This window comes from Podarcis vaucheri (genome assembly GCF_965113315.1).
Source record: "Podarcis vaucheri genome assembly, chromosome: 1".
In the NCBI taxonomy this organism is placed as follows: Eukaryota; Metazoa; Chordata; class Lepidosauria; order Squamata; family Lacertidae; genus Podarcis; species Podarcis vaucheri.
Window position 1 is genome coordinate 32,122,362 of NC_138759.1, and position 12,411 is coordinate 32,134,772.

General features: G+C 40.9%; 1 protein-coding gene across 7 annotated transcripts in view; it reads right to left on the reverse strand.

Annotated features, from left to right (window-relative positions):
- TTLL5 (tubulin tyrosine ligase like 5) overlaps positions 1–12,411 on the reverse strand; it is a 124,777-nt gene that overhangs the window by 108,351 nt on the left and 4,015 nt on the right. For all 7 annotated transcript variants that reach the window (XM_082232285.1, XM_082232289.1, XM_082232287.1 and 4 more), the window contains exons 3-9: positions 8,479–8,585; positions 7,483–7,565; positions 7,001–7,107; positions 6,450–6,580; positions 5,189–5,271; positions 1,606–1,675; positions 1,069–1,153 (exon numbers count right to left, since the gene is read on the reverse strand). In XM_082232285.1, coding sequence (XP_082088411.1) covers positions 1,069–1,153; positions 1,606–1,675; positions 5,189–5,271; positions 6,450–6,580; positions 7,001–7,107; positions 7,483–7,565; positions 8,479–8,585 — 666 coding nt within the window. The remainder of the gene's footprint in view (positions 1–1,068; positions 1,154–1,605; positions 1,676–5,188; positions 5,272–6,449; positions 6,581–7,000; positions 7,108–7,482; positions 7,566–8,478; positions 8,586–12,411) is intronic.

Sequence of the window (12,411 nt, forward strand, 5' to 3'; positions counted from 1 at the left end):
AAGGAGGCCCAGAGCTAGAATGGAAAGTTGCTCTGGAACAAGTCAAAATATATGACACAGTGTGCAACCCATTTGCCCATATCAAACAAGAGAGGACCACTGTCCCATAACACTACGTACTAAGGACACCACAACTTCTTCCTAAATTCAGTACAAGGGGAGCAACATTCTGCTTTTATCCCATATTATCTCACATGCAGTATTGTTGCGCCACTTCCTACAAGTCATTGCATACTGCCTCTAGTTCTTAATATAGCTACTGAAGAAAGGCTGTGGAATGCTTAAACTTTTCGAACCAAGTCCTCAATTAAAATAATGAGTCGGACACATGCCTGACCTGGTGTAAAACACCTTCCTATGTTTCTTTAGTATAGGTTTCTTGGCATTTTGGCCAGAGACAGAAATATGTGGACAAAAAGAGTTGTAACCTGATGGCGCCAAAGTCATGAAAGCTTTCCCTTGTGTCTATACTCAAATTCAGGAAAGACAAAAACTTTGGAAGGCAATGAAAGCCTTAAAGTCCACTACTGCCACCTCAAGGCCACAGTCAGGAATGGCATTTCATTCACTAATTCATACCGTATTTTTCCATGTACAGTATAAGACTAGGGTTTTTTTTTACCAGAAAATTAGGTTTAACATTGAGGCTTGTCTTATACATGGGTAGTGCTAAGGGGTGTTTTCTTAATTTGGAATCCCCAAATTATACATGAAAAAATACGGTATGTTCCATAATTCCCTGTCATTGCTGAGGCTGCTTGAATTTCAGCCAGTAGCTAAGCTCAGCAGATTCTCCACTAGAGACTGCCCCTAACACTTGGGGCTTGAGAAGAATAAGACAGGAAACGAATGGAAATGCACTCATAATGAGAGAAAATAATTTTTATCTAGATACTTTATAAGCATTGATTCATCATTCCCAACTTCCAAAAGCTGAGTAGGATTACCAAGAGACCTCTTCAATATCTTAAGAGACAGTCACAAAATGAAATTAAGACACCTGACTGATCAACTTTGTGGAGCAAAATATTTGCCTTCTACAGCATGGGACACAGAACCGACACCTACCTGGCCAGACCTTCCTCATAGAGGTAGATGACAAGCGGGTCATAGGATGTCACCAGAACATATAGCCGAACATCAAATTTGAAATCTGAAAAAGGAACAACACTGTTCAGTGGCCACAAATTGTTCAAAAATTGAACCTAACTAAGAGTTGAGAACAACAGGGTCAGGGGATCAGATATTTCCAGTGAGTATTCCTGAATAGTGATGCTTTGTGAGTTTGGATGGCACAACTGTAGTTTTAAAGGGGTGAATGCTTCACAACAGAATCAAACAGAATTGTTTTCCTATTATTCAATAGCCAGGTTCAAATCACCACTCAGTTCTGCAGCTCATCAGGGGACTGGGCCGACTGCTATCTCTCAGCCTAATGTGCTTCATAGGGTTATGGAAAGAAAGTGGCAGAGGGCTAGAACCACATATGCTGCCTTGAGCTTCCTGGAAGCAATGTAGGATATAAATATAATACATCAATAAATAAAATTCTGAAGCCTCCACATACATCTCCTGAAGGAAAAGTTAACTCAGACACAAACTCACCATCTATGAGTAAAGGGTTGTTGATGTAGCGGGAGACCAAGATGTTCTCTTCAAGGGAAATCTGACTTGGCTACAGGAAGAAACAGACAGCACATTGGAGTGAAGAACAGGACATCTGAATGCTAGCAGACTGTCCCCCAATTGCTGCATGCCAGGGAATGTTTGCCTGATTACTAGGTTAACCAAACACTGTGGCAAAAGCTATTGGGTCGTAGCCAATGAAGCTATCCCACTTGTGCAAGAATTTGCTCAATAGAACTTTACATCCCTCAGGCCCTTTCCCAAATTCACCTCCAGGGGGTTGCGTAAAAACCCTGAACAGATTCAGGAGGCACGTGGGGCGAGTAGATAAAAATATGATTGGCAGTGCAACAAGTGAAAAGGGAGCATTTATCCTCTTAAATACACACACACCACCATCTGAATGAAATTTGTCCCCCTAAAACAGACATAGGCAAACTCAGCCCTCCAGATGTTTTGGGACTACAACTCTCATCATCCCTAGCTAACACGACCAGTGGTCAGGGATGATGGGAGTTGTACAGTGGTACCTCAGGTTACAAACACCTCAGGTTACAAACACTTCGGGTTACAGACTCCGCTAACCTGGAAGTAGTACCTCGGATTAAGAACTTTGCCCCAGGATGAGAACAGAAATCGTGTGTGGGCGGCGCAGCAGGGCCCATTAGCTAAAGTGGTACCTCAGGTTAAGAACGGTTTCAGGTTAAGAATGGACCTTCCGGAACGAATTAAGTTCGTAACCAGAGGTACCACTGTAGTCCCAAAACATCTGGAGGGCCAGGTTTGCCTATGCCTGCCCTAAAACATTTGGAGATGGAGAAATGAGATTGCCCACATGGTTGCAGAAAGTTATTTTGATTCCAGAAATCTTGAAACAGAGTTGCTATTCCACTTGCAGCTTAGAGCAGAATAGCAAGAATTACCGGTAAGTGCTGCAAAACTGTCTTTATATGACTGCATCCTTGTTATTGTATATAAAGATATGCAAATATCAAACACCAAGTTCAACATTTTCAGAGATTATCCATCTTCATATAATACAAATGCATCAGAGAGCAAAACAGAAGGTAGCTTATTATCAAGCCTGTTTTCTCCTGCTTTGGAGTCTAGGACCTGAACCAATGGATTTAAGTGATAAGAAAGGAGATCCCAACTAAACATCAGGAAGAACTTTCTGATGGTAACAGCTGTTCGGCAGTGGAACAGACTCCCATTAGAGTGGTGGACTCTTTTTCCTTGGAGGTTTATAAGCCGAGGCTGTATGATGTAGTTGAGATTCCTGCATTGAGGGGGTTGAACTAGATGACCCTCGGGGTCCCTCCCAACTCTACAATTCTATGATTCTACACAATCACAGGGCTCCCTCTCATATCAAAACTGGATCAGAATTAAGTGGTGGTGTTTCTCCCTTTCAAGTTTTTAATATTATTCTTTCCTTCCAGCAAAAACTGGAATTGTTGACCACATTGCTATGAATGAGGCCTCTGTAACAGGAACTAAAGCTGCAATCCTATGCAGACTTACCTAGGAGTAACCTCCACTAAACACAGTGGGACAAATTTCTAAGTAAGCATGCATAGGATTCAGGCTGCACAACATCAGCAGAGAAAACAACTTCCTTACGTAATGCTTTCTGCACCACAGTCCAAATGCCAAACTAGGCAATTCTGTCCAAGGCTTTGAACTGTGAGCACAGAAAAGAACTGTGTGCGACAACTATGATACTTGTGATAGTTCAATATAGTAAAAGCTAATGTGATAAAGTCATGATCAAGGGCTCATATTTTGACAGGAATAGACTGCATGTGGATAAGTCTGAGGGCTGCAACATCCTGAAAGCACAGAACACGGATACGGTTTCTAACAGCAATAAAGATAATCAAGTCTAAAGTGGCTTTTCTATGTAGCAACCACTATTCAAGTAAGTTTGGGCATGAACAAGTTAACTACAGTCAACTGGAAAACTTTGTATTTATCTAGAGTGACGCACAGAAACAAAAGCATCCCCTATTATCTGCAGGAGATTAAGGCGATTTAAGAATGAGATTCTAGAGAGCACTCTCTAGAGAAGGAGTAAGACATTTGACAGATCTGTGGGTTTAACAATCCTGGAAGAACCAGATATTATGGGAAATAAGCTTAGAGTGCCTTTCTCCAGGTTCTGACCCTTTGTTCACATATGTCTTTCCTTGAAATGGAGAATAAAATCTTGTGCAGCTCTGGAAACAGTTGCTTCATGCACTTGGCTAGCAGCTGCCTTATTCCATGGGAAAGGAGCCAGGCTGAGAACATATGAGACAAACTGGCCCCTTCAATATGGGGAAGAGAGAGATATATATGAGTGAAAGCAGTGACTCACTGGTCAGTTTTATAGTTTGCCATTAGTTTTAGGGGACACACACATAAACTTTCCTATCCATTATGGCTCCTTTCACGACTAGTGATAGACAAAGTAGTTAAAACAGTCAACAGTGAATTTGCTACACTGCTCTCCATGGGTGAAATCTACTTACCAAGTGCTAATCTGTGCTGAATGCAATAGATTCAGGTGAGCTAGTTACCTATAGCAAAAATGTCACCACACCCTTGCTTCTCCAGATTTCTGATCAAGTGCTTGGTAAAATTTGCCTCACCATACAGACTAGCCTAACATATGAGTGTATGGTCAACAGGACCCCATTACCATCTGATAGCCGCTTCTAATCATTCTGTGGCTGCCCTAAATGTATGGTAACTTTTGCACTATGAACCTCAAGATATCTCCACTTGCCAGAATGGGGATGTGTCTGTTAAGAAGTAACATTAGCCAACAAACGAGTAATCTCAGTTCAGAAGATGAGAATGCACAGAACAGCAACCACCTGAACATAACTGCACCTAGACTTACAAAGTTTTTCTGAATCTACCCCTCTTCTACTGGATACACCCCTGAAAAGATATTCCTATAACCTCTCTGGCAATATGGCGGGAGTCACCTAATCAGCCCTGTCAAGGGAAGCCCTGCACAAAGTTAGTGCTTGTGCAACGGAACTTTCCCCCACCTCCCACAGCACTTCCCACTACAAAAAAAATTGGCTCTTGGGGAGTCAGGAGAACCCCCAGAAAGGCACACAATGGGAGAGGGCATTGTTCCCCCTGGCAAGCTGGAATGCTTGCACAATGGGAACAACTGGAATTTCACCCAGGAAATTCACTCACAGTTTTAAAACATTCATGTCCCAAGTCAAAGGTCTTACATACACTACTTCCTTGGTATCCAAGACTCAGACATCCTTCACATGTTAAGTAGCAACCAAAACAGTAACACCTATTTTGCTTGCTCCATCTAAGCTCTGTTGTTAGCATTTGACAAACCAAATAAGCAACATCTAACTATCTAATAATTTGCTTAACTGATACAAGTGACAGGGAACAGGACAAGTGCAGCAAAACAGTACCATACTAAGTGTGTTGCTCCTAACAGTCTGAACATTTATGTGGAGGCCAAAACGTTATCATGAAATGTTATCATTCACCCAAAGATGCAAGCGACTTATCAAGCTTGGTATATTTAAGTGCTTACATTGTTGATCAAATAGACACCTCGTCCTCTAGAAGATGCCACAGGTTTCACTATCCAGGGTCCCCTATCCTTTGAATAGGAACCTGGTTGAGAAAGAATAAAAATCACAAACACTATCAAATGCTTTACCAAAAGGTTTACCAGACATTGCCACAGCTTCCAGCAATGACTGAATGGAATTTCAGCAGTACTTACGGGCCTCTTTTAGCCAGTCTTTATATGAACTGCTAAAAATTGCCACAGGTGTCTTTTCATTCTGCATCTTTCCTCCTCACTTTATACTCAAGTTTGGTCACAGATAGCGACACACAGCAATTATGGGATTTGGAAAATTCACTTGCTTGGTTTGTACTTAGCATAGAAAGCTACCTTATTCTGAGTGAGATCATTGGTGCATCTACAGCTGTATTGTCCACCCTAACCCGCAGCAGCTCTTCAGGATTTCCAACAGGGTTCTCTCCCAGCCCTACCTGCAGATGCCAGAGGTGGAACCTGGGACTTCCTCCATGCAAAACGGATACTCTACCACTGAGCTACAGCCATTCCCCTGTGACTTATGCCTAAATGATCAAGGGTGCCACTGCACAGGGAAACTTGTGCTGCTTCACTCCTGCTGCACTACCAGCACCCAAGCCATGGCTTGCCTTAGAGCTATGTCCAAACCCAGGCTCGTGGTTTGTTATCTCCCAACCCATAAGCAGTAAGCAAAGTACAAACTTTGGTTACCGATCAAATTTTGTGAACCCCTGTTTGGACATAACGCTAAGTCAAAGTACTGCAACAGCAGCAGGGGAGGAGCAAAGCAGACACAATTCTCTCTCTGTGCACCAGCATGCTTGCTCATTCACAATAAGCCATGGTTTGGCTTATGGCTATGTGCAAACCAGACTAAAGTAAGCACAGGGCTCGGGAACCACCCCCTGTCAATTGTTACATTCAAATGGCTGGTGATTTTTTTAAAAAAATAAGGCTTAGGACTCCAAGTCATGTGCCTTAGTATGGAGGAACAGAGATGTCCCACATTTAAATATCTATTTCCAAGGTTTTCCCAATGCATGAATGACCTCCATTGCAAGGATTCAAAGGGTTAAGAGAGGACTTTTCCCTAGGGGAGTCATTGAAATATCATGAGTGTCAGTGTCAAAAGCTGACATACATTTTGTCTCCTGGAGCACCAGGAAAGTCATAAAATGAAAAATGAAAAATGAAAAACACTTCCCGACTTTACTTAATACTTGGTCACTTTGATTCAGTCACTTACAGCAAAACTCTTGATATTCAGCAGGGAGAATGAAGGTCTGAGGGAGCACATGGAAGGTTTTGAATCCATAGGTTTGCTGCATGCGAATGATGTTCTTGTACAATCTGTCCTTTCGAGTCAATTCATAAGACCTGAAGAGATGTACATGCAGTTTTCAGATGTCGCCTCTTTGTGAGGATCTTTGAAAATTAATTACCTTAACACTCACAAGTTTTAAGGAGCACAAGGAACTTGCACAATTCTAGCTTGCTCTCTTGCTACTGTCAGTCTGAAGACAACATAAAGGTCTGCAGTCACCAACTGATCACTGACTCTGTCCTATTGAAGGCATTCTAAAGGATGGTATGAAACTACTTTTATTAAGTGTTTTTATGAAAGCTTTACTGAGCATGAGGACTTTGGGGATGGGAATTTATAAATCTCATTTGTCCCAAGTTTCTACATAAGCTATAAGAGAGACTGAAGTATAATATAGTGTATATTCAAGTCACACTGCTTATTTGCACCCTTTTATAGAGGCATTTCTATGCAGTCATCACATATCCCCTTACCTGGGAAAGTGGTTGACCTTTTGAATATCTGTGAGGGTTCGTAGAATGTAGGGTTTCAGATGGGATCCTGTCCACATAAGGTTATACTCATTGCTACTTGGGTGTACCTAGACATGACAAGGAAGTTGGGGGAAAGTATATTACCAACCAAACAAGACACTAGATTCCAAAACAAAAACAATTCACACAGCCAGTATTAATCCACCTCCACAAGATTTGTTTCTTCGGGTATGTATACAATTTGTAGGTTTCAAAATATCATACTATACAAAAGGATTGTACATTATAACGTTATCATGTTAGAAACAGTATATATGACAAGCTACCAAATGCAGGAGTGCGCTTTGTCATGCTTTTTGTTTGAACAGCTGTACCTTAACACACTCCATGCTCTGAACTATATCTGTCTCTTGGCTCTAAGAGCAGGCAAACTTAATTGGACTTTCAGTCTCTTCATATTTAACAAGTCCTGATGAACACACCTCACGGAATCCATGAGCTGACAAAATGCTCCGCACCAGGCGACTGTCTGTTCTCACAATCTTAAAAGACAAGCGATAGCGCTCTGTGAAGAAAGTATCACAAATTAGTAACACCACCCCAGCCACATTATATTTCACTGGCTGCCAAAGGCTGCCAAAGGGAAACAGTGTTAGGGAACTTGACACATTCCATTACAGTGGTGCCTCGCAAGACGAAATCAATTCGTACCGCGAGTTTTGTCGTCTTGCGATTTTTTTCGTCTTGCGAAGCATGGTGTCGGGAAAGTTTTGGAAAAGCTTCAAAAATCACCAAAGTCTTTAAAAACCTCAAAAAAGGCTACCACGCCGCGTTCTATGAGTTGCTCCTCGAAGTCAAGTCGCAACTGTATTAACGGTGTTAAGAAAAAGGAAACAAACTTGCAAGACGTTTCCGTCTTGTGAAGCAAGCCCATAGGGAAAATCGTCTTGCGAAGCAGCTCAAAAACAAAAAACCCTTTCGTCTTGCGAGTTTTTTGTCTTGCGAGGGATTCGTCTTGCGAGGTACCACTGTATTCCTACACTACCACTACTTATTATTATTATTATTGTTGTTGTTGTTATTAAATGGGATGCAGCAAAACCAATAAGGGTAAATTACAAAATTCACCCTGGCCCTCCCTCCCTCTTTCTTTTTCCCACCTGTTTGTCTAATCAGTAAATTTACTTTTGCTGCACAAGAATGAGCCTATGAACTTTTTAGACTTCCAAACAATGTTCAGCAGTTTTAAACTCCTGTTGTTTTCAACAGACATTTTCAGTGCATGTTTAAATTCTTCTCTTAAGAACTTAGAAGGTTGTAACTTGACTGTTTTGATTTATTTATTTATAGTCAAAGCAACACATAACTCTAATCTGTCAAGAGCCATTTCATTTATTTATATGACAAGAAGAAAAATACAGGTAATTTCATTTTATATACTCTTGATGAGATAATGAGTTGCATAAAACCACATTTACCCCCAATCAAGCGGATGTAACTGTCCTTGGTTAGAATAGCTTCTGCATGAAATACCAGGATTGGGATCCTTCTGAATCCACCTGTCCACATGATGCATGGGTGCTCCCTAAAACGGCAAAACACATTTATGAACATATACAGGAAAATGCTAATTATGAAGAGAGTCAGAATACCTGCATACAGCAATCCCTATGTAGATTAAAACTACTTAAAAGTAAAATATAAGCCTCAAGATTCAGAAACATAAAAACAGCAGTTAACACTCTTACGACAAACATTTATTGCTGAAGCGTACAGCTAAAATATACACATCTCATTAAAATCTGGCTATCTCCCATTCTTACTTATAATACATTGAACTTTAGCAATTGAGGCGAATGCAATTTTCCTTTTCCTTTTTTCTGATCCAACATTTAAAGCAAGGCATTAAAATGCTTATGAGGGAAAGAGAGATTATTTTGATATTTTATGTAGCATTAGATTGGGCTACAATGTTCAAAGAATTATTCCAAGACAAACCCTTACATTTTCTGCGTGCAGTTCAAGTTATAAACTGGCCAGGTATCGTGGCAACCCATGCTTAGGCAACACCTCAGCAAGTCAAATGGCAACACATTACTACACTAAGGTTACATCTCAGCTCAAACACAGAGATGTTGACATTTGTACAGTTACCATACAGCAAAAGGCTTAATTCAGTCTAGAATGTCGCGTAGCAACGCAGAAAAATAAGAAAAAGTGGAGTTGGAAGAAGAAAAGCCAGGGTATAGCATGTGGCAATGTAGAAGGAAATCTTACTTATAAATTAAGCAAGTCATCATATGCAGAAATGCTTTTGTTTTATCAATATTTCTATTACGTAAAATTAAAATTTGGATATTTGGGTGGTCTGATAACTATACAGCATGCACCAAAAACTTCACAACAAGTTTCTAGTAAGACAGGAGTCATTATATACCCATCTTCCAGTATTACCCTGTGCTAAAAGACATGTTAGAAACAGAAAGGAGGAACGCTTAGATATTCCCCTCACACCAGTTTCACCTCTTTTCTCTCCAAAATAACATATAAGCTGGGAGGTGGGGTGCAGTAAATTAAGAGATCTCCTACGTGGCTTATATTCTGCCCAAAAACAAAATGATACAAAAACACATGCTCGTTCAAGACTCCCATTACGGAACAGGAAGGAAAATTAGGATGTACAAGGACTCAGTTGCAAGTAGGCACTTTTGCCTTTGTTAAAGTATGAAGAAAAACATGCTGTTGTTTAAGAGTATACTATGCAGGTACATAAACTGACAAGCATACCAAGAATAAGAATGTTTCTTGCTACAAATACAAAGCAATGCATTTACAGTCTTGAAGCGGTGAGTGTACTTTTCAGCTGCTGCCTTAACAGTCCTAAAAACAGCAGCTTTAGTTTACTGTTGTTTTTAAGAGATTTCCAGCTCTCACATCACTGCTGTAAACTGTAAATGTGATAGCAGGCCATTCAAGCATATATTACACAAGGAAGGAAGCCAAAATGCTTGATAGTCTATGTAGTGCTGTCAGCACATCAATATTTCAGCACTCTCCCCACATTTAATTATTTCAGAATTTAAAAAAGTAGTGCACAGCATATACAATATGTCCACCAACATTAAATATTTTCCACCTATAGATGGAGCATGCAAATTATTATATGCAGCATGCTGCTTAGCTAGAGCTCTCAAGCATATTTTCAATATGACCTACAAGTGCAAATAAGCTATTACAGACCCTTCACAAAAATAACCATTTGCCTTCATGTGAACACATGCCCAAGTCTAGGACAATTCTATCTATCTGCATAAAGTGCAAGGAGTCAATCACTGAAGGTGATTATACAGTTGTACACTTCCTTTCTCTTAAGTTCTTTTACACAGGATTCTTTTGATTATTAGAATCCCACATCACCATGTCAGTATGAAGAACAATTTTGTGTCCTCTGATGCCCCAGGTTGTTCACCCTGAACACTGAGCTGGGTCAAGCAAAGATGTTAAGTCAAATATTTTTCATGCCTACTCTAACACCTTATGTAAGTGGGAACAGAGCCGAGACTGAACGAAGGTACTTTAGGCTAATTCCTGTTCTGAGGATTTACACTAAGGACACCACAGCTCAGACACTAACACTCACCCTCTTCATGACCCTCAGTTTCCTGGAATAACATGCTGGAGGACAGCAGAATAATCCAGACATCTATGCACTGCAACCAGCTCAGTATTGCTTGAAGTATACTGAGAAAGATGTCTGGACATGCAGACTGGAGATCCCTACAACTGTGGCACTGATCCCATGCTATTCTGTGCACAGTGTGGTATTTCAGACAAAAAAGCAAATGCCTGCCAAAGCAGATTTGGTTGCAAGAAGGAAGGAAGGAAGATTTGGGCCTCAATAAGAAGAATACATAGAATCCCTAGCAGGATGTAACACACACACACAAACACACACACACACACACAGAGAGAGAGAGAGAGAGAGAGAGAGAGGATACCAGAAAAGTGTTATGGGCATTCCCATCCGATCTGAGGTATGATCCATGTCCCTTTCAAGTCAGCAGGCAAAACTCTGACTTATTTAAATAAATTAAAATAGCAAGCTTAGAAAAAATAGTGTTCACAGTGTATATCAGTAGTCAAATAAAAGACAGCTGAGAGAGTAAGGTTGTTCAAGTAAACAGATCAAGTTATTAATTATCACTTCTAGAACACCTACAGTCTACTAAACACTTTACAGATATTTAAAAACAAGTATACCTGCCCTCTGGCCAACAATCCAATAAACATACTACAAAAGTAAAAAGTAACCGGGAGGGAAGAGAAAATAATGCAGTTTTCAATTCTTAAGGTAAAGGTAAAGGGACCCCTGACCATTAGGTCCAGTCGTGACCGACTCTGGGGTTGCGGCGCTCATCTCGCTTTATTAGCTGAGGGAGCCGGCATACAGCTTCTGGGTCATGTGGCCAGCATGACTAAGCCGCTTCTGGCGAACCAGAGCACAGAAACACCGTTTACCTTCCCGCTGGAGTGGTACCTATTTATCTACTTGCACTTTGATGTGCTTTCAAACTGCTAGGTTGGCAGGAGCAGGGACCGAGCAACAGGAGCTCACCCTGTCGCGAGGATTCGAACCGCCGACCTTCTGATCGGCAAGTCCTAGGCTCTGTGGTTTAACCTACAACGCCACCCGCGTCCCATTTTTCAATTCTTAATACTATGCAAATGATCTTATAGCAACAAGCTGGGATAGAAGCGCCATACATATTACTCAGGAATAGATTCTGCTGCCACTTGATGCTAGTAGCATGACTGGTTAGCAAGAGGTTTTTTCTCTATTGTACCATTTCTCTATGGCTCAGGACTAACATTTTAGAAGATTCAGACCTCTACATATACAGCATATGAAACAGGATAAGGTTCCCAAACCTCTTGTATTTCAGTATCATCTTCTATTTACCTTCAAGCATTGACAGATCCAGAGCTGCTCAGGCTCTCAGGTTAGATGGATGTTCAAGTACAAACAATTTAGAGAAGCTAAGAAATCACTTGATGTTTCTCACCTTCTCTAAACATGAATACAGATGGGCACAGATCACTACCCACTCTCTAGCAAGCAGGGTTTTATCTCACTTGCCTTGTACTTTGGATAAGAAACAACAAAGTTTTTTCCAAACCACAGCACAGGTGAGAGAATAACCTCCACCTTTCAGAGTTCTCCATGCACTCCAAAAGACTTGGGGAAAGAGAGGGGGTTGGTGGCAACCACCAAAGGACCCATTAGTAAGTCATGGCAGTATCTGTTAAAGATGATCAACAACAAGATCATAAAAATTGGTGATAATTAAAGATAACCATCCAGAAAGAAGCCAGAGCCAGCCAAAGGCATATTGCAAAGGGCGAAAAGTTGC